General features: G+C 41.0%; 1 protein-coding gene across 3 annotated transcripts in view; it reads right to left on the minus strand.

Moving 5' to 3' along the window:
- LOC111872830 overlaps window positions 1-22680 on the minus strand; it is an 81485-nt gene that overhangs the window by 52482 nt on the left and 6323 nt on the right. For all 3 annotated transcript variants that reach the window (XM_033754852.1, XM_023867037.2, XM_023867036.2), the window contains exon 2: window positions 3246-4002. In XM_033754852.1, coding sequence (XP_033610743.1) covers window positions 3246-3785 — 540 coding nt within the window. In that variant the 5' untranslated portion in view covers window positions 3786-4002. The remainder of the gene's footprint in view (window positions 1-3245; window positions 4003-22680) is intronic.

Below are 22680 nucleotides of genomic sequence, written 5' to 3' on the forward strand. Positions count from 1 at the left end.
GCCCCAGTACCTATTGGATAGGAGGATGGATGGACCCCATAGCCCTTCTGGACAACATGGAGAAGATAAACTCTTAACCCTACCGCGACGCGAAATCCAACTCTTCGGTCGTTCAGCCCCTAACCAGTCTCTGCACTGACTACGCTATCCCGGCTCCTCACGTCCAGCCCGTAGCCAGTCGCTGTACCGACTACGCTATCCCGGCTCCTCACGTCCAGCCCGTAGGCAGTCGCTGTACCGACTACGACTCAGAATGACTGTATACACTGTATACTTCTCCTGCCTGTATTTTGGTTGGTGTGACTATATCAGTCGAAAAGTTATAGTCTAATGGCACATTTTACCTTGTTTTGTCTCTCCTTGGCTGCACGGGTTTATATTGTTTATCTCCTTGCTCGTTCTTGCTTTACAATTGGCCGTTCGGCTGTTGAGTCAGCTCGCAATTGATATAAACTATCGAAAAGAATTATAAACCTTCATTACCCTTCGCTTGTAGAAGCTGCTAGTATCACAATTCAAGTCAGAAGTATTACAAACTTCGTTTTCCCGTAGTGAGCGTTCAGTTCGCTGCACCTTGGCCACGAATGGAGTATGTAACAACGACAGCGTGTGTGGCCACTAGTCTCCTGCTTAATTTGGTTAATAAGCAGTTTCAGGGTTTCATCGCCTCGATTATAAACTTACGCTTTGTCCTGCATTTGCCGGCAGTAGAGTATCTTACATGTGTGTATTTGACTATATTTCTGTTCTCTTCCCATCACTGCATATTCTGATTTTGTTAGCTCTCAGCACAATACAATGAAGCACTGCATTATTATTAAAGAATTTAATTGAAGCGATGTCCCGCATTTGAGCACTCAACTCTTGAACCAGCATTCTGATGAACGGAGAATTTAATTAGTCCTCTCTTATTAAATTTTCCTTGCAGATGACGGACTTTTTTTTTCAATGGCTCTTCCAGCCCATTCAGGTCCCAGGCCTCTTCTTCAGTTCAGTAATCATTTTTTCACAGATGGTAGGACGCCTTAGACGAGTGATCAGCCCGTCGCAAAGCCGCTGCCTAAACAGAGGGCAGCACAAAGACAGAATAAACACACACACCAAACATCCATGCCTTGAGTGGGATTCGAATCCACGATCCAAAGCGTCCGATCGAGCGAAGACAGTTCATGCCTTAGACCGCTCGGCTGCCGTGACTGTCTGCAAGTGACAGATGGGCAAGGCATATACCAAGTGACTTACAATAAACGTCTAGCAATTATCGCATCAACTGAGGCTGATATAATATATTCAACTGGTTCTATCTTAAAAAAAGTCTTCTCTCTAAAATTTAATGTAATATTGTCATTCAGGAAATTTTGTATATGGTATATGTACATATCTGGAAACACAAATTTTGAAAGTGAAATACTCTGTTTCATGCGTATTGTGGAATTTAGGCCTGTTACTAGGCAACGGCAGCGAAGTAAGAAACTCCACAACAGCCGTTGCTAAGTAACGACTCCACAAACAAGCATGTGAGGAGTGAGTGAGTGAGGTAGATAACGGTTGGGGTTGAGATGTTGCGCGCTGTTGCTGTGAGAAGCTGGTAGATGAGGTAGGGGACAGTTTGGGAAACAAGAGGAATTGAAGTCGCTACCAAGCAACGGCTGTTGAAGACTGTAACAGACTGAGAAGATCAAGCGTATCCTACAGCGAACTGTGAAGTGTGTAGAATAGTGAGAGCATAATTCTTACTTGTATTTACTGGTTATAAGTGTTAAATAAATCCGATTCCGAAAACCAACCCCCGGCTATAGTCGCTCTGATCACGTGACAGTATTACGTTTCTTCGCCATTTGCTATGTTTTGTGGTGTTCTCTTTTACTTAATATTTTTATTAATGACATATACAGAGTGTCCCAGGAGGAATGTGCCAAACTTCGGGAGGGTGTTCCTTATGTTATAGTATGCCGATATAACCCAAAACACCTATGTCCAAAGTTGAACGGTTACGGAGATAATGGCCCGAGAAAAGTGTGATCTTCTGGTGAGTTCACGCACTGTACCTGTCAGCTGGCATCTCTTATCTACGTTTGTCCTTGAGTGTGGTGATGGCAGCTCACGTTAGCCCCATACACTCGCATACCAGAACGCGCAGCAATGTTACGTCAGCGCTTGCCATTCATGTGTCATGTATAGTGCTTGGAACTCTTAACGACAATTTTGACATGGCGTGCGAGTTTTTTGTAGTTCAATCTAATGGCTTCATGTCACTCACAAGTTAGTTTGATGTTACGTACGTTATTAACATTACAGAAACCACATATTCCTGCCAGTTTTAATGTGTATTTTATAATCAACAAGTGTGTAACACCGGTCAAAGTTTCACACTTCTCTGGGCATTATCTCCGTAACCGTTCAACTTTTGACGTAGGTGTTTTGGGTTATATCGGTATACTTTAACATAAGGAACACCCTCCCGAAGTTTGGCACATTCCTCCTGGGACACCCTGAATATACATGGAAAGTAAGTAAAGTTATCCCTGTAACAGGCCGTGGAGGCCCATAGGGTTGTGAGATGCTGAGGTTCCCACATTTTATACACAGTCAGCTCCTAGATGGCGGTAAAGTTTTCAGCCTTACGCGCCGGCCACTCTTTACCCCCCAAAATATTCCTGATACTCATTTCTGTTAGAGGCTGAGTCGACTCCAGGGCCATAATGCGGCTGGAAGGATAAGGTCAGTTGAAAGAATCCACCTTATCGGGATCCGATCCCGCGACCTTCATATTTGCAAATGGATATTAATGCGGTAGACAAGTGGTATCTTGATAATTACATGGACCTTAACACTGGGAAAATTAGTGTCATTTCCTTTTCTTGTATGAAGCATACTATCTAATTGAAGTGCCATATTTGTGACATTTTAATTTTGCGTACCGAATGTGTAAAAGATTTGAGTATCATGTTGGAGAGAAAATTGTATTTTAATTGACATGTTAATTACCGATATGTATCTTCTCGGCCACTATTACGATGAAGAGCAATTACGTACCAACTGAAGGACTGAAGATTCAGGGGCCTATACACGTACGAGTCTGGCTTGGCGAGGAGCCGGGCTCGGATTAATTTCACCACACACGTATCAGCGTGGCGACACACACACGTATGAGTTTGGCTCATTGGAACGCGAGCCGAGTCGGACTCGCGAGTCAGACAAGTACGTGTATGGGCTCCCTAAGAAGGAAGTAGATCTGAACTCACCTTTGATAAGGTGTGCGACTGGAAAGGATGACAGATGGCCACGTATCGCTCCACGGTGAATGCTGTGATGGTCAGTACTGTGGCATTGGCCGACGTTTCGGCAGCAAAACCTTGGAGAACACAGAACGCTTCGCCGAATACATACGGATATCTGGACCAGTTATAATACATCTCCTGAGGAAGACCTGACACCAGCAGAAGCAGATCCGACACAGCGAGGCTGAACAAGTAATAGTTAGTGGCTGTGTGCATGTGTTTGTTGCGGGCGATCACCACACACGTGCTCACATTGCCCACCAAACCGGTCAGCAGGATCATCACGTACAGCACAGTTATGGGCACTACGATGTACAGCGGATCACGTTTAGGCCCCCACGTACTTGTCACGTTCGTTAATGGCACTGAGGACACTAACGAAGTGGTCAGTACTGTGGTTGGCAATGTTATCACTGGCCAGCTTGCCTCTGTAAGGAATGTGACATTGTCTGAGAGTGAAATGACATCGAAGTCAGTTACTGGGTTACCATGAACTACTAACATGACTGGCTTACGTCATCACTACGTCACAGGAACACGATTTGTTGTTTCTGAATCATTAAAGATCGTTAAATGTAACATATTAGATTGTATCTGTTGCAGAGAGAGCAGCGTTCCGCTCTGGACTGAAGACAGTTTCGATTGCTGCGTCGTTGTCGCTGTGATGCACAATTCCTTCTTCTGTTATATTGTTAAGATGTAGCGCTTGACGGCCTGAGACCTGAAACAAAAGTCAAGATTTGAAATCTGGACGTCCTTGATACGAAGTTCAGATACTAGCCATAACCTCTCAGCTGATTAAAACAATATCTAAATTCCAAACCTTACTCCAGAGGAGATTATCACAAACCACATCGATCTTAGTGTTCTGGAAACCGGATGGGAAGGTTGCTAACGTACTGTCCATCACGTTCCCAAGGGAACGATAAATAATACTGACCGTGCGTAACAGAATTCCAATTACTAAAAAGTCCCCCGGCTCCTTTCGATCTGCCTTCTGTCAGGACGCCGTAAATCTGTACGACCAACATTCGCAGTACATGTTGTGTGCTTCCTATCCCTTCGTTCTTGCATTCTTTCTTCCACGCTACGAATTGCTATTTCACTCTGCAAGTCTTTGAAATCTCTCTTACTCTCTCATCCCGTGTGGAGGCGGGGTAGAATAACTCCAACGTAGCCCCGCGAGTAGCAAAAGGCGGCGGAAACGGAAGCAGGAGCCTGGGGGTAACAAATACAAAGTCCTGGTTCCCCAGGATGAGGATTGGACCGCACTCTGTGGGAAATTATTGATGTGAAATCCAAAGGAGTGTAAACAGACAGAAACTTCTTAGGAAAGGGTATGCATAAATAGAGTTGTTTTGCCGAAAATGATTATGATGCTACATTATATTTCTTATAAACTAATTCATTTTTCACTCTTTGTTCGGTTCGCTACTTTAACAGTATTTTTTTTTACTGATAGTGGAGTGGGACTAAGTCCCTTGTACTGCGGCCACTTCTGGCCTATTGTACCAGCCCCAGATGATAGGTGAGGGTGATTGTGGAGCAATTGGTGGAATGAAGATTAGCAGGGGAAACCGAAGTACTCTGAGAAAACCCGTCCCAGCGGCACTTTGTCCACCACAAATCCCACTTGACCAGACCTGGGATCGGCTACCCGGGTGGGTAGCCAGCGACTAACCGCTTGAGCTACGGCGCGGCCCAAGGAGATGTCCAAAGTGTCGTTTTTATTTTAAAGGCTAAAACCGCTTAGCAATTCCTTTTGATTGGGAGATGCAAATTTTTTAGAAGCCCTATTTTTTTAGTTAGCTCAATAAGGCACGTGTGGATGAGACAATTTCTGGTGGAAGCTGAGTCTATGTGTGGCTGAACATTGCCATGAACTGTTTCACATTAACTGCAGTTATTTACATATCTCTGTGTTACAGCAACCGTAAGTCGCTATCCAGGGCCAGCCATTGCAGTCACTCTGTGTGTGTGTGTGTGTGTGTGTGTGTGTGTGCATCGGCAGTGCTTCTGCTGTCCTGCTAGAACAGGGACCGTTAAGGCCCGGGCACAGAATTTCTGTTTTAGCATTCCAGAGCCTAAACTCTTCATTTCGCTGCCTATTCTTACCCGAAGGCATCCCACAGATTTGTAACCACTACTGGCGCCCAAACATTTCCTTCCACCTTCCCAACCCATCATCTCAACATCAACAGAAAGGTACGAGGTAATGATAAAGGCAAACACATTTAAATTCTTGAGTCCAGCAATCGTCAACATGAACAGCGGCAACAGAAATATCACAACAGGCGCTTCCAAAGCTGCGTCCTTCCTTTCCCAAGAAGTGGAAAATACTTATGTGACGTCAAACGTGTAGGGGCAATGCTCCTGTAAATTGTAAAACGTTGAAATGAATACATGAGTAAGAACACTAACGCGCTGTTGTATATGCCGAGTTGGCAGGATACAAATATGCTTCTTACACACTTACTGCACTTTGTTCCATCCGACAATACAACAGCGAATTTCTAGTAACTCTACTAATGTTATGTCTTCCAGTAACTCCATATTCGTCAATGTCCGTTATGCAGATACTCAACAAGCGTTTCCCAGTGCTTTAAACAAGTAATTGCAGTATTTATACTTCAGCAAAACACGTGTTTTATTCATTCGTTCATCAATGGCTCTACTGTCTCTTCTTCAGGTTCGTAATCATATTTCACAGAGAGTAAGACTCCTTGGATGAATGATCAGCCCGTCGTAAGGCCCCTACCATCACACGACTAGACAAACACAGAATAGCATATGATCCAGTGTTCGAGAGAGAGAGAAGACGGTTCATGTCTCAGACCGCGCGGCCACCATGATAAGCAAAACATGTGTTTCTCAAGCAAAAATATAGGCACATTATCGACCTACATTCAAATCGAGAAATGTTTTTGTGAATACCTTCATAACTTTGTCCACGATGGAGGCCACGCATAATATTTCGCGGAGTGCCCTGTTTTCAGATGAACACTGCTACCGTTTCCATGCGATGACCGTCTCCTCTCTATACAGTCCGGAGACTTGGTGCGCCGTAGTGACAAGGGCTCCAGTATACCTGCTAGAAGCTCACCATTTAGGACAATTAGGCGCAGCTGGAGAAATAGCATTAACTAATGTTAGTAACAGTCTGGCTAGAATGAGCATTACATTAATTGGGCTTGGGATCGGGGCAATGGCCGACACTTGTGAACACAATAATCAGAGTTCGGTTGCCATAAATACCTGAGTGCGTGTTCACTAGATGAGAGAATATTGGCTTCTTAATACGGAGTGTCCTTCATGCAGTTATTTAACGTTTTATAAATCATAACGACTAATGGCTACAAACAATCCTGCTACAACGAATTCATATGTATACGGCCCAATGACATGACGCTCTACTTCAGCTGCTATATGCAAATAAAGAAGCACAAAATATAGGTACGGATATTTATAAAGTTATTACATTTTCTGGGAAGAAATGTGAACAAAGTCCAATGTGGTTACTTTCAAATTTCGCTGCGACGAAAACAAAATAAAAATAAACAATTTCTTCGTAGATCACACGGTACACTTTACAGGGCTTAGTCCAAATAAATTACCGTAAATTATCTAGATTATGTACACAGATCAAAACAGAGCTGTAGATCCACAAATGATAGAAAAAATTCACCTAGACAGTTACTTGGATGAATTCTACAAACATGATCACGCAACACACGATATAACAAGTGAATGAATAGATAAATTATACCGTAATATCTACATGCTAAGGGGCTCCTATTTATTCCTTGTCTGTTATTACAATAGTGGTTAGAAGATACCAAGATATTTCGGGTTTGCCTCTTCACTCGGAGGTCTGCTGTTCTCACTGAGGTTTGTGTGGTTGTCGTTTTTCCTTCTGACGAGGTAGGGAGAAAGAATCTTTCCCGTATGACGAGCTGTGACTGTCTCCTTTCACGTCTTTTCCGCTTTGTCATTCACAGTAATCTTTCCATTCATCGATATAACTTATAATGTACATACAGTAGATTCTGTAATTAAGGTCCTCTTTTGGGACGCAATTTCTCTACTTCGATGTGAGAGAAATCTTGAATGGTGGTTATAGATAATTTGAAGAAAAATCGAAACTTTAGTTTTAATTATAAATATTTATTTTAATATAACAAAAATTAATAAATATGTGTTACACAAGTGAACATAAAATACTGTATGGTATGCCTAATGGTGTTGACGTTGAGGTTTAAGTGAAATTTATCTCTTCTTTTGCATACTTAATGGCTTTGAAAATAGGTGTACGATACATGTGTAGCACCTACGTAGTGTGCTGCAACTTACAGATGGATTTCAATAAAGAAGAACTGAAAGCTGAACACTGTAAGCGACACCTACATACCTGTTGAGGTATACTGAGCAGGCAGAGCATGCGCAGTGTGTAGCGCTGCTTCTGCCCATTCCTTCACCATGTATCTGCTCAAGGCCAACAAGATGACACCAAGACTTCTGGGCCTTTTTGAAGAATAACAATGACCGGTGAATGCTGCTTTCCATGACTGTAAAATGTCTCCGAATCTAAGACATCCTGACGTAAGAAATATGTCTCCACGTAAAATAAAATGTTATATATATATATATATATATATATATATCTATCACTTTCGTGTAGTTTTGTAAGTAAACATGTGAAAGATCATATATTTTTTAATCATGTTACACATTAAGTTACTTAAGCCTCATAATATTACACTGTAGCATCCTGCTGCACATCACTTAGTATCGAATGTTACTGGTTCCACCGCCTCACGTGAAACACGTTTTTCTATGAAACTTACTAATTTTATTCACTTTAAAAGATTTTCACATCACATAACTTTGAACATTTAAAAGATGTTCACTGAATATTTCGGCTGATATGACCATCACCAGATGTTTAAAATTGATGAAAGGACGCACCATAACTCAGGCGGTTAGTCTCTGGCTTACCACAGCGGAGGTCCGGATTCGAGCACTGGCCTTGTCATATGGGATTTGTGGTGGACAAAGTGGCTCTGGAGCAGGCTTTCTCCGAGTACTTTGGTTTCCCTTGTGAATCTTCACTCCATCAGTTGCTCCACAATCACCAGCACTGTCATCTGGGGCTGGTACAGTAGGGCAGTAGTGGCCGAAGTATCTAATGGACTCAGTCTCACCCCACTAATAAAAATAATAATTATAGTTGAGGAAACTGCTGTGCTTCTGTTATCGTGCCTTTGGTTATTAATATATGGTCCCCTCTATGCGCATGTTTATTCGAAGTGAAGGGTTGTTCTTCCCGTTGTGTTATGCTGTGTGTCTATTTTAAGAATGCTTTTAGTAAATTTTATAGAAAGGCATGTTGCATGTGAGACGATGGAACCAGCAACAGTTTTCCTTAAGTTATTTTCTGTGTTCAATGTCTTCGTCTTCACAACCGATGTGATACTTCCTCTAGAGGATTAAAGGCACTCCTGTCGCAGCTCGTGTCTCATGGCACGGATACTTGCTTTGCTGCCAGCGATATGTGGCATTACTGTTAGCACTTACTGCATTAGTCCACAATTAAAATCAGTACCTGTCTTGTACTCAAATTGAAGACAACCTGGTATTTCATTCGGGTAAATGTGGCACTGAGCTCAGGTAGAAATACCATGTTGGGACTGTATTTCCTTCGCTAGATGGGGGGGAGCATTAAAACGAGAAATAATAAATACGAACAAATTATGCATTATTTCTAAGGCACTTAGCTAGTACCACAAAAGTAAACACAAAATGATGAATTCTCTGTGATCGATTAATTTAAAGTAACGATTCTACCATATTCCTGGAAGGGGTGTTAAACAATCCATTGATCGGTGAACTGATCTGGGAACTCAAATTTCATTGTTCTGCGTAGTATAGATATATTATATTTATGCGTGAAACACGATATGTTCTTTTAAATTAGAGCAGTATTTCGTGCTGCAAATGTATTTTTGGAGGGTGGGTATTATGCGATTAAAGAATCGTCCATTTTGGAATTCCAACAGTAACCTTGGACGCGTGAGTAGGAATAATTTTACTTGGAATATTCTGTAGCGGAATTCAGTCCATCTGATAAATGGAGAACACGTGGAAAGGGCAGTAAATTCAACCTATTTATCGTCAGATTTGTGACTGGAACACGTCCGCAGAAGAGACAGAGAGAGAAAGAAACAAAAATATTAGCTGAAGACAGCTCTCACTGAAGCATTAGCTGAAGACAAGGACAAACAGTGTACCTAGTAATGAATTTCGATGCAGATAATTCTGAGGCATCTAAGCGGATTTTCAGAGTATATACAGATCACAGTGGCCGTGCGGCCACTCCCTCAAACACTGGGATCGTGGGTTCGAATCCCACTCAATGCATGGATGTCTGTGTTGTGTGCGTTTATTCTGTGTTTGTGTTGTTCTGTGTAGGTAGCGGCCTTGCGATGGGCTCATCACCCGTCCAAAGAGTTCTATCGACTCTGTATAGGTTTGATAAACTGAAAAGGCTGTCAACGTTCAACAAAAAGACTGTAGATAGATAGATAGATAGATAGATAGATAGATAGATAGATAGATAGATAGATAGATAGATAGATAGATAGATAGATAGATAGATAGATAGATAGGCATTATTTCCTAGTGAACTAATGTGCCCATTACAACTGGCTAGTGAAGAAATTATTCGCTTTGTCCTAAACTCTAAAGTTTATTATCGTGTTGGCAAAAGTCAGTTCCTTTATCCTGTCCTGAGCCAGATGAATCAAGTCGATATGCTGAAACCTCAATTTCTTTAAAATCCCCTTCGGTATTATCCTTAAATGTGCTCCGAAATATCCCATGTGGTTTCTTCTCTTCAGGGTTACCAACTGAAATTTTGTAGCATTTTTCATCAGCCCCATGCGAGCTCTATCTTCCATCCATTTCATTCTATTTAACAGCTATAACTTCAGACCGAAATAGCAAGCATAAAACATGCTCTCTGGGTATGCAAGATTTCTGATCGATATATCTAAGCTTTTACGTATTTTAATTCTCCAATTCTGAGCACTTATTTCAACTTCTATCACACACTTACTTCAGTGTATACACTTCCCAGTGTGAAGTGTATATGCTGAGACATTAATAGAGATGTCTTGTCCATATATCTGTTGGTCTGCAAGCATGATTCTTCTATAAAGCAACTTAAGGAATTCCGAATAACACTAATGGCGGTTTCCACAGTAAAAGTTGCCAGGTTAAATTAGTATTGATGCTTTCCGATGTTCACAACAAGTTGTTAAGAAATTTTCTCACCAACTTCAAAAGGAATTAATTATAACACAGATAATTCAAATATGTAACTTACTAAGATTTTCAAGCATTGTGGGAAATATTACACATTTTATATATACTTAAAATGGAGGTCTCTAGGAAATCTCTAAAAATGTCCCTGGGGCTATAGAGATGATTCGTTTTGTTAACAGACATGTATCAAGAATCTCTTACGAAGGATGCGTTTGGAAATTCTTTGTACTCCAGGTTACAGTACATATTTTCACCGTTTATTCTAATTACAAGTCACATGACGAGCAGAATTAGGGGGGGGGGATAGAATTTCATATACAGCAAATATATTTGACGAATCAGGTTAAGTTACGGACATAAGAATTTGTAAGTTATCAATTAAATATCCTTAAGTTCCTGCATTGTGTGCAACTGTATACCCGTCTATGTAAGGATAAATACAAATCCTGAATAAAGTGTTCAATGTAGGTCGGTCCCTTATCACCACGTCATGGCGTGTCCTCAGGTTGCGGATGGAGGAGACGGCCTCCAAGTATGGAGGGTAGCTGCGAATATGTTGAATAAGCAGTCGCGGACAGCCGAAAAGAATTGGTCCTGCAGCTTGGGGTTTGGGCGTGGGGCTAAGAACTTCTTACGTAAAAAATAACCATGTTACCAGAGATCAGAAGCAGCCTCTGACCTGGACGGATCATTTGGATAAACGACCTAAGCGAAAGCAAATGGATATGAGATTTGGTGCTTTGAATATTAGAAGTATGTATAGGGCAGGCTCACTTAGGACAGCAGAGTAGGAAATATCGAAATAAAAGTTAGATTTAGCGGGAGTACAGGAGGTCAGATGGGACGGAGTTGGCACTGAAACAGCAGGCGAATATACATTTTTCTTATGAAAAGGCCAATGAAAATCATGAATTAAGTACAGTTTTTTCATACATAAGAGAATCGTATCAGCAGTTAAGAGGGTACAGTTTGTTAGTGATAGGATATCATATATAATACTAATAGATTGCTGGTGTGATATCATCGTTACGAATGTTCACGCCCCAACAGAGGACAATATTTATGATACGAACCACAGGTTCTACGAAGAACTAGCATATGTATTCGATAACTTTCTTAAACAACATATGAACATTTTATGGAAGACATTCTTAAAACGACACTTAGGAATGAGTCTGTACAAAATTAGTAATGATAATGGAGTTAGACTAGTAAACTTTGCCACATCCAAAACTCTTACTGTCAGAAGTTCAATGTTCCAGCATCGTAACATCCATAAATGTAGTTGGACATCTCCTGTCTAACCGCCCCTTCTTCTCGTTGTCCTTACGTTGGGCCCCACTTTCTTTAACCGTCGTTGGCCCTTACCAACTTACACTTATGACTGTCCTCTTAGTTGCTTCCACTTTCATCCGCCGCTTCCTCGTTGCTGTCTGGTTCAGGGTAGGGTGTGGGATTATTCTGAATTTGAATTTGTACGAGCGCCAGTGGACTTGGGTTCAATCCACGAATTTGGAACGGGGTAAACAAAAGGGGGACGTGGATAGACGGGCGTTTGGGATTTCGGTTGCTCAGACGGTGGGACAAGAATCTGACTCACGGCTACTTCTGGGCCTTGCTCACACAAGGAGATAGAGAACACTTGACACACACTTCACTCAACACTATCGCTCTTTACTGCAGATGTGAACAAGAAGTACCTATTACAAGGCTGTAGCACTGTTGAATTTGTGTACCGGACTTGGCCAACACCGATTTAACGTCCGGGAAGTCCGAATGTCGCGATGCTACTCCTGTTACTCCCTAAGACGACTGACTCCTCCGGTGAGGCAGAAGTCTTGTCGGTTCCGGAAACGCCCGGTTTCCTCTCCTATAAATTTTGCTGATTGGCTGAACCTAAGATTTGGGTGTTACTCTCATTTGCATTCAGCCAATCCTTAACAAGACCCATGTTCATTTGGGCCTAAGTACAAGACGGTCCTTCTTACAGCTCTCAAATACATGAAGGTACACTAACGATCGCTCGGCAGACCTCTCCGAAAATTATTGCGACTCATATCTGTCAAGCCTCAAATTTTCAAAGAATCGCACCGCCGAAGTTAGTCATTGAAATTCCCAGAAAACGCAGCGGGAACACTTCCTGTTCTGTCCTGGGTCTACAAGTTACAGGCAGCCTGCTTGTCGCTAAGAAAGACCGGATTCCGTCCTTGGCGCCTGCTGGTGCTGGGGTCAATTGTGTTTCATCTTTTGTTAACTGGTAATACAGTTCGTTTACTTGTAGTACATGATAATTAAGAATGTAAATGAACAACATTGATGATGTTCCTGCATGGTGCGTTTACACCTGATGGGAAGATACACAATCAAATAGACCGTATTTTGATAAATAGGAGACGGCTCAAGTATACTAGATGTCCGATCATTCAGGACAGCAGATTGTGGTACTGACCACTACCTGGTGTTGGCAAAGGTTAGGGAAAGACTAGCAGTGAGCAAACAAATAACACAGAGATTTCATATGGAGAGGTTCAATCTCAAGAAATTAAATGAGGTAGAGAGTAAGGAGCAGTGTTGTGCTGAAATCTCAAATAGGTTCACAGCTTTGGAGAATTTAGACACTGAGGTGGATGTTAATAAAGCTTGGAATAATATTTGAGAGAACATCAAAATTTCTACCAAAGAGAGTCGAGGTTATTATTAACTGAAGAAGCATAAGACATGGTTCAATAAAGGATGTTAAAAATTATTAGACCAAAGAAACAAGGCAAATTAAAATGATTACAGGATCCAAGCGAGTTAAATGGGGATAATCTGAACAATATAAGACGTGAAACCAGCAGGCATTTTAAGAACAAAAGTGGGAATATCTGAAAGACAAAATTGATGAGCTTGAAATGAACAGTAAGAACTAAGAATATTAGGGGCCTGTAGAGAGGAATAAATGACTTTAAGAGGAGTTACCAGCCTAGCAGTAACTTAGTGAAGGATGAGAATGGCCATCTGCTTGCAGATTCCCACAACATTTTGAATAGGTGGAGGAACTACTTCTCTCAGTTATTGAATGTACATAAGGTCAGTGATGTTAGGCAGATAGAAATGCACGCAGCTGAGCCGTTAATACCTGATCCTAGCTCTTTTGAGGTTGAAAGTGCTATTGCAAAATTGAAACGGTATAAATCTCCAGGTAGTGATCAAATTCCGGCAGAACATTCAAACAGGAGGCGAAATATTACGTTCTAAGACCTATAAGCCAATTAATTCTATTTGGAATAAGGAAGAATTGCCTGATCAGTGGAAGGAGTCTATTATTGTACCAGTTCACAAGAAGGGTGATAAGACTGACTGTAGTAATTAACGTGGGATATCACTGCTATCAACTTCATACCAAATTTTATCCAATATTCTTCTCTCAAAGATAAGTCCATATATAGATGAAATTATTGGGGATCATCAGTGTGGGTTTCGACGTAACAGATCAACTACAGATCAGATCTCTTGCATTCGTCAGATACTGGAGAAAAAATGGGAGTACACTGAGAGAATACATCAGCTATTCATAGACTTCAAGAAAGCCTGTGTTTCAGTTAGGAGGGAAGTATTGTACAATATTCTGATAGAGGCCGGGGTACCCATGAAACTAGTTAGGCTGATTAAAATGTGTTTAAAGGAAACGCTTTGTAAAGTCCGTGTAGGTAAACATTTGTCTGATAAATTTCCTATCCAGAATGGTCTAAAACAAGGAGATGCTTTATCGCCACTTCTTTTCAACTTTGCTTTAGAATATGCCATTAGGAAGCCCAGGGAAACCAAGTGGGACTGAAACTAAACGGGACACATCAGCTGTTGGTCTACGCCGATGATATGAATCTACTGGGTGATAATGCAGATACCACAAAGAAAAACACAAACTTTAATTGACGCTAGTAAGGAGGTTGGTCTAGAAGCAAACACAGAGAAAACTAAGTATATGTTGCTGTCTTGTCACCAAAATACAGAGCAAATTCATGATATAAATATAGGAATCAGATGTTTTGAAAATGTGGCACAGTTCAGATATTTGGGAACACCGATAACAGATCGAAACCTGATTCAAGAGGAAATTAAGAGGAGATTGAACTCGTATAATGCTTACTGCCATTCAGTCCAGAACCTTTTGTCTTCTCGTCTGCTGCCTAAAACCTTAATAATTAGAATATACAAAACCATAGTTATGTCTGTGGTTTTGTATGAGTGTGAAACTTGGTTTGTGACATTAAGGGAGGAACATAGACTGAGGATGTTTGAGAACAGGGCACTGAGGAGGACATGTGGAACAATGAAAGATGAAGTGACGGGAGGTTGGAAAAATTACATAATGAGGAGCTTCATAACTTGTACTCTTCTCCAAGTACAATTAGAATGAACAAGTCAATAACGATGAGATGGACAAATCATGTAGCACGAGTGGGGGAGAAGGTGAATGCATGTAGTATATTGGTTGGAAAGCCAGATGGAAAGAGACCACTAGGAAGATCAAGATATAGGTGGGTGGACAGTAATGAAATGTACCTTAGAGGAATAAGTTTGAATGGTATGGACTGGATAAATCTGTCTCAGGATAAGGACCAGAGGAGGGCTCTTGTGAATCCAGTAATAAATCTTCGGTTTCCATAACATTTTGGAAAGTTCTTGAGTGGCTTCTCAAGAAGGGCTCAGCTCCATGAGTGAGTGAATAACGTGTTAATTGTTTTATATTCTTTGGGTGTTTAAAGTTATGTGCAAGGCATGTCGTGGCCGAAGTGGCCGCAGTACAAGGGATTTAGTTCCACCCCACTACCAATAAAAAAATATAATAAATGACACGTTCTTTGACTTTAAGTATCCTGTAATCTCTGAGAATGAAATTTTAGGAGAATACTAGTCACAACCCGGTACAAAACCTTTTCTGTGAGTGTTTCCTATTTAGAAACTTTAGTGTTAAATAAATTCACTCATTCACCTCCGTCTTATTGCAAATTAAAACTGTCCACAATCCGTTTTTAATTTAAAATAAATTTAAAATCATCTAAATTGCTATAATTTGGGCCATATTCAGGCCACACCGCCGCACTGCACAGGATTTCAAGTCAGTATATTTCCAAATGCGTTTGTCTGAGAATAAAACCGTCTCTCCGTTTTCCTTTGGCGGCGTCCATGTTTGTGGCCCGCTCGCATGTATGTTCACAGTAGCTGGGAGTACGTCCATTTGGAGTTGCAGTAAAGACGGAGATGAATACGTGAGTGATACGTCAATGCAAGAGGATGCTCAGATATAATACAATAAAACACATATAGAAGCATGGTAGCTTTTACTGCTGCTTAGTGTGGGTGTGGTAAATGGAGTTTGGTCCTAGGTGAATGCGGGCGGTGAATAAGAGTGTGCCGAAGGGAACATTTTGAACTAAAGAAACAGGAGGTAGTAGGAGGCTGGAGAAAATTTATTTCTGAGCTCCATAAATCACCCCCTTGTAGAAATATCGGTACAATGACAGCACCAGGAAACAAGATATGAGAGAGACACTTAGCAGGCTTTGGAGAGCTGAGAAATGCAAAGAAACTTAAGATGTGATGCCGGAGAGAAGTTGAAATTTGAAAAGCAAAAATACGTTTGAAGATGCTGCTAAATAAAGGTGATATTTTTCAAAACATGTTCTATTGTGTGATTGTGTGTGAAGACTTTCAGTTTGTTTTGTCCTGTTTGAAACATTCTGAGATTTTAAAATTTTCTCAGGTTCTCAGCCATGTCTTTTGGTTCAAAGTGATTGAAGGTTCGAGGAATATCTCTGTCTCCATCCTCAGGATTTCATGCTAAATTAACAAATCGTCTCGTGAGATTCAATATCAGTCCGATCCTGATGATTGCAACAGAAATAATCCCTGAAATGTAGTCGTTTCATCTCAATTACACACCATAGATACAGTTAAATATAATAATATTGCGAAGAGTTTTAAACATCTCTTTATACAGGGTTACTATAAATGATTCATTCGTTTTTAAAACGCTATATTTTCCAAAGCATTTTACGTACAAACATGATGGATATATAAAAAGACCCGTAAACTCACCAAGTTTCCTCCACACTCTACAAATGTTCTATGTGTGCCCCTTGGGTCACACGACACGCGTCCAGGCGGTAGTCGATCTCGTTCCACACATTTTGTAGCATCATCCTGTCAATGATCATCACTGCAGCATCGATGCGTTCCCTCAGCTCTACTAGTGTTCTTGGCCGTGGAGGTAAGCAAACACGATCCTTAATGTACCCCCAAACAGGGCATACGAGATTGAAAGAATATCTCATTTACCAACAAGACCAGGAGAATTACTGACCTTAGCATCTGATTAATTTGCTCCCGGACGGCTGGACGGACCGCGAAAGGTATCGGTCTAGAGTAGCCTATAATGGGCCTATCTGTCTAAGTCACAAGGGGTTAGATCAGGTGATATGGGGGGCCAAGTGAACAGACTACGTCATCCTCACCAACACGCCCAATCCAGCATGTCCTTAAATTGCCGATACCACCGCAAAATGCTTTGTTTACATGGCGGTTCTTTTCCGTACTCTCTTTTGAATGCGCGTTGCACTGCTATAACAGATGAACATCTCGCATATTCCAACAAACAAAAACTCTTTTCTTGCTTTGTCGCCATTTTGTAAAGGCACTGAATTCATGCTGCTAGCTGGTGCACACAATAAAACGTGGTGATATTACGGTTCTTTTTATATATCAATCATATTTGAACGTATATTAGTTTGGAAAATATAACGTTTTAAAAACGAATGTGTCCTTTATAGTAGCCCTGTATTATAGAAAGGTTCGTCCATATTAACCTGCACATCCCATGTTAGCCTCACTGCGTAATTCTTGTAAAAACTAGTCTCAGAAAAATATATTCTAGCATGCTTTTATGAATGTAGAATAGCTCAGAATTTGCTAAGGAAATGTGAATGATTTTCTTGATATGACTTTAAATTTATGAAGATATAAAAAACAAAATATCATCTCATAATTCATATTTTCCTACATTAATTACGATGTGGTTTCAAATTTCTCACCCAAACTCTAACCACCATACCAATACAGACCCAACAGGCGAGCCATACTGTTACTGACCAAGTTAGGTGTTGTACATGGCCTAGTAAATTCTGCGTATAGAAATTGTCACACGACCCTAAGTGGCGGCATAACCACGAACCAATAACTGATCTGGAACGGGTTACTGTAGTGATAAACTCACTACCTCATCGTAGCTAAGCGAGTCATGTTATAGTATCTAGCTTATTGACTCTGGTGTGAAGAATAACTACACAACCTTACTGTATCTCAAATTATCATGGCTGCCAAAGCTTTAAACACTGCCCAGTCAGAAATAAATTGTTGTAGAGATAATTCGTATTCCGGGGCTATTGCTTTAGAAATTTTGCTATGCTATCAAGTGTTCTGATTTAATTTATTTATTGAAATTCGTCAAAACACAACAATTAATAATATATGTATGCAGTTTCAAGTAGTACTTTACTACATGTTTCGGCTTTCAAGAAGCCGTCTTCAGGTAAATACACCTAAAAATTTTTTAGCTATTGAATTGCGTGCTAATTACACGATGTAATGGTATATTTTCCAAATAAAAGAAACTCCGTGATTTTAGTCCGCAAGCGAATTATACCGACCGAGCGACTGCGGCTTGTCGGCGAAGTTAATGCCAACTTTTTGCGGATAGAAAGTGTCGCGTGGTCAGCGCAACGAATCCCCACGGCAGTTAATTTCGGCTTTCTAGACCGGAGCCTCTATATTCTTGAAATACCTCCTCAATTATCCTCACGAGGCTGAGCGGACCCCGTTGCAGACACACTACTTCTCAGAAAAAAATCTGGTAACGCTGGGAATCGAACGCTGACCACTAGACCACCAGTATATAATAATATAAAATATAAAGCTACAATGAAGGTAAAGTCTTAAAATTGACTAGTTACATAAATAAATACACTTAAGAGCTGTACATATAATTATATTTCAAAGCAGGCAGCTGCAACCTTAATAATATGTGGTGCTTATGTGAACAGGCTGTATACACAGACGGTTGTTATGGTGCCCGCAGATCCGTTGCTATATTGTGCGTCATTTGGGATGTATGTTGCTATGGAGTACTATGTAGGTGAGGGGTGGAGGTAAGGGTGTAGTGGATGTAGGATGGGGTTAAAGCAACTTCTGATTTAAGTTTATTATGGTTTTACTCAGTCCCTGCAAGGGGTCGCCGGCATGATGCTCGCAAATAGGCCCTGGACGTTCCCAATAAAATGTTAAAACCGCTTTATGTCATTCGTTGCAGCGTGTACTGTGCTGCTGAAATAAACAACCTGAGAAATCGAAGGCGGATCTCTTGTAACAGCCATTCCTGCAAATTACTTCTCTAAGTCTGAAATTGATGTATTTTCTGAAGGGTTCTCACGGTGGTATATAACACTCTCTTCCCAAGAGTTCTAACATAGTAGGTGTCTTAGCGGCCTCCGTAGTCTAGGGGTAACGTTCCCACCTCATGACTCAAGGTACGCGGGTTCAAACCCGGCGGAGGTCGTGGAATTTTTAAGGGCGGAAATATTCGTAGATTTACGGCACGTAATGTCTCTAGGAGACCTCTGAGCTAAATTAGGCAAGTTTCTCGCCCAAGTTGTTTCCAATGCCTCCGGTATATGGGGAAAATATCAGGTACCGACGGCCGACCTCGTTGACTGAACGGGGCTGTTAGCACGCACCAGTACCGGTAGGTTATGGGGACAGTAGAAATTAAAGGGGGACTCACAATGGACCAATAACTGGTCTAAGTGCATGGGGAAACCCACCCCCTCTAATAATAATAATAATAATAATAATAATAATAATAATAATAAAATAGTAGGTGTCTTTCTCTTCTCACCTGAGGACGGAAACAGATTCAGTTTCCGAAACGTTGTGTTTTGTAGTTTCTAGAACACCGGACGGTTGACAAAGTCCAAAAACCCAGTAATTCTGAGTTTTGATATATCTTATTTTCCATTCTTAATATACTGTGTGTTAAATGAACATGGGAAATGAAAATTGGAAAAACATGGCCATCCGCCAGACCCAAGAAAGACATAGGATTTCAATATGAAATGATGCAGTAAGTGAGATTGACCCTAAAAGTTTTGTTCGAATTTCACGTTGGTTCATGCTAAGTGAAATCCTTCTGTACAGGTATATAATCTATATAATATATAATATTAGCTTTACAATGGCATTACGAAAAACATAATTTCTCATTAAGATTTTACTAACTTCAATACTCGACTGTGATCGCATCTCCTCTCCCCAAATTTCGAGTGTATCAGGACCGTAAATATGAGCCTTGTGACCATGTAACCATCGGATTATGCCTTTAGAAGGGTACTATAAACATTTCATTTCAATTTACGTTATGTTCACCAAGAACCGAACAAAATTGAGAAAATTTCTGGTATCTTTAATATAACGTCATGTAGTCCATTAAGTTATCCGACGTTTCAGAGGAACATATTGCCTCCATCTTCAGGGCCGTAAAATAAGCCAAGCAATAAACCAGAGTGAAGTAGGTAGCAAACCGAACTTACCTTATTTTTCGACTCTGAATATGGAGGCGAAATGTTCCTCCGAAACGTCGGTTGATTTATGTCCCACAATATAGAGATCTTCACAACCACCATTTTGAGGACTTCAAATCCTGCATAGTTTCAGAAAAAATTACCGGAATATCTTCAATAATGCTTTCCTCTTTGACTGTACAAATTAATCTCAAAAGCATGGTTGCCTTTCTACTGAGCCTTTTGCAAATTATTTATGGCCATTACTTCAATGTCCCTTGTGTTTCTGTACCTGAAGCAACGGAAACATCCACAAGTTTTAAAATACTATAGAAGCAGAACAGGGCGTTGAGGAGAATATTTGGACTGAAGAGAGAAGAAGTGACAGGCGGTTGGAGAAAACTGCATAATGAGGAGCTTCATAACTTGTACTCTTCTCCAAGTATAATCAGAATGACCAAGTCAAGGAGGATGAGGTGGGCAGGGCATGTAGCACGAATGGGGAGACGAGGAATGCGTATAGGATATTGGTGGGAAAGCCAGAAGTAAAGAGACCACAAGGAAGACCAAGGCGTAGATAGGTGGATAATATTAGAATGGATCTTAGAGAGATAGGGTGGGATGGTATGGATTGGATAGATCTGGCTCAGGATAGGGACCAGTGGAGGGTCCTTATGAACACGGTAATGAACCCTCGGGTTCCATAAAATGCTGGGAAATTCTTGAGTAGCTGCAGAATTGGCGGCTCCTCCAGAAGGGCTCAGCTCCATGAGTAAGTACATATAGAACATAAAGTATGAGGTTTGTACGATGAAAGAATTGCATATCTTCTGGCTCTAAGTAAGCGCCTCTTATTTTTATTTGGTGCATTTCCACTTCGTACCTATAAACGTATATAAGATATGGAGCCTGGCAGGGGAATAGCCATGTAGCGCTGTTTATGTCACAATTATTAACTTCGTAAAGCAGAAAGCCATAAACAGAGAGAGAGAGATACCGCAGTTACGTCATGCTGAAGGGCGCTGAAGCCGAAGTTTCTACACATTCTCCCTGCTCTGCTCCACAGTCATGTGCCATTACAGGAGGAAAGTTCTTCGAAATCTTGTACTTTCTTTGCTTCTTGCACTCCGCACACTCACTCACTCACTCATGGAGCTGAGCCCTTCTTTAGAAGCCGCCAATATGTAGCTACTCAAGAACTTCCCAGCATTTTATGGATTCAGAAGTTTCATTTCAGTGTTCACAAGGGCCCTCCACTGGTTCCTATCATTAGCCAGTTAAATCCAATCCATATCAACTTATTCTATATTTCTAATATCTATTTAAATATTACATGTTCACCTATGTTTTTTCTTCGTAGTAGTCTCTTTCCTTCTGGTTTTCCAACCAACATCCTACATAAATTCCTCTTCGCCCCATCCGTGCTACATTCTCTGACAACCTCATCGTCCTTGACTAGACTCCGCAGATTACTTTCAGAAAAAGTTTCTCGTTCTGTGATTTGCGAATACTTTTGTACACGTGGAAGTTTTCGGTTTGGGCCATTGAATAAATGCGAAATCATGTAGTGTTCGTGTTAAATACTGTACGCAAGAGAATTCATATGGAGCATTAATTACATGGATGGTCTTTCTCTATTTATGTGCTTTTAGCCAACTTTCCTTATTTTCAAACAATGGAAATAGGTTTATTTAATCTCCACGCTATGTGGTTGTGTCTGTGTATACCCCTCTCCTACTATCTTCTGACTGGATGAACCCGTCTTTACGAAAGCTAGTGAGTGTATCATGGCGCCTGAGACCATCTCAACGGCATATTTCATAAATCCCTCCGGTAAGGTAAGGGTCTATATGTGTATTCTCCTATTGTTGCTAGGCAACGACTCAGTAAAGCTCTTTATAGTTGCTGGACCAGCAACAGTAGAAGAATTATTGGACGCGTTATTTTCTATGCTGTCCGTGTCGCATCAGGTAAAGTTGGTAATTAATTTTTTCCAGAACTTCTAACAAATTTGTATACAATCTATTAATATGTTCTAGTTCTGATATAATTGTTACAGAAAATGGCGTAACTTGATTTGTGATTGGCCATGATAGACTATTTCAATGGCTCGTCCAGCCCATTCAGGGGCCCGGCCTCTTATTCAGTTCCGTAATCATTTCTTCCCAGACGGTAAGACTCCTTGGACGAGTGATCAGCTCGTAACAAGGCCTCTACCTACACACAGGACAACACAAACACAGAATAAACACATACGCATACCAAACACCCATGTATTAAGTTGGATTCGAACACACGATCCCTGCTTCCGAGCGAGCCAAGACAGTGCACGCGTTAGACCGCGCGGCTACTGTGCCCGGCAGGCATGATAGTGCCTGGCTGTAAAGAGGAAAACGCCATGTAACAAAGAAGTTCTCTAACGGCGTTATACGCGTGCTTTCATGTTCCGAGACAGAATTTAGTCTAAAATGAATGACGGA

This window comes from Cryptotermes secundus, unplaced genomic scaffold (assembly GCF_002891405.2).
Source record: "Cryptotermes secundus unplaced genomic scaffold, Csec_1.0 scaffold79, whole genome shotgun sequence".
Taxonomy (NCBI): Eukaryota; Metazoa; Arthropoda; class Insecta; order Blattodea; family Kalotermitidae; genus Cryptotermes; species Cryptotermes secundus.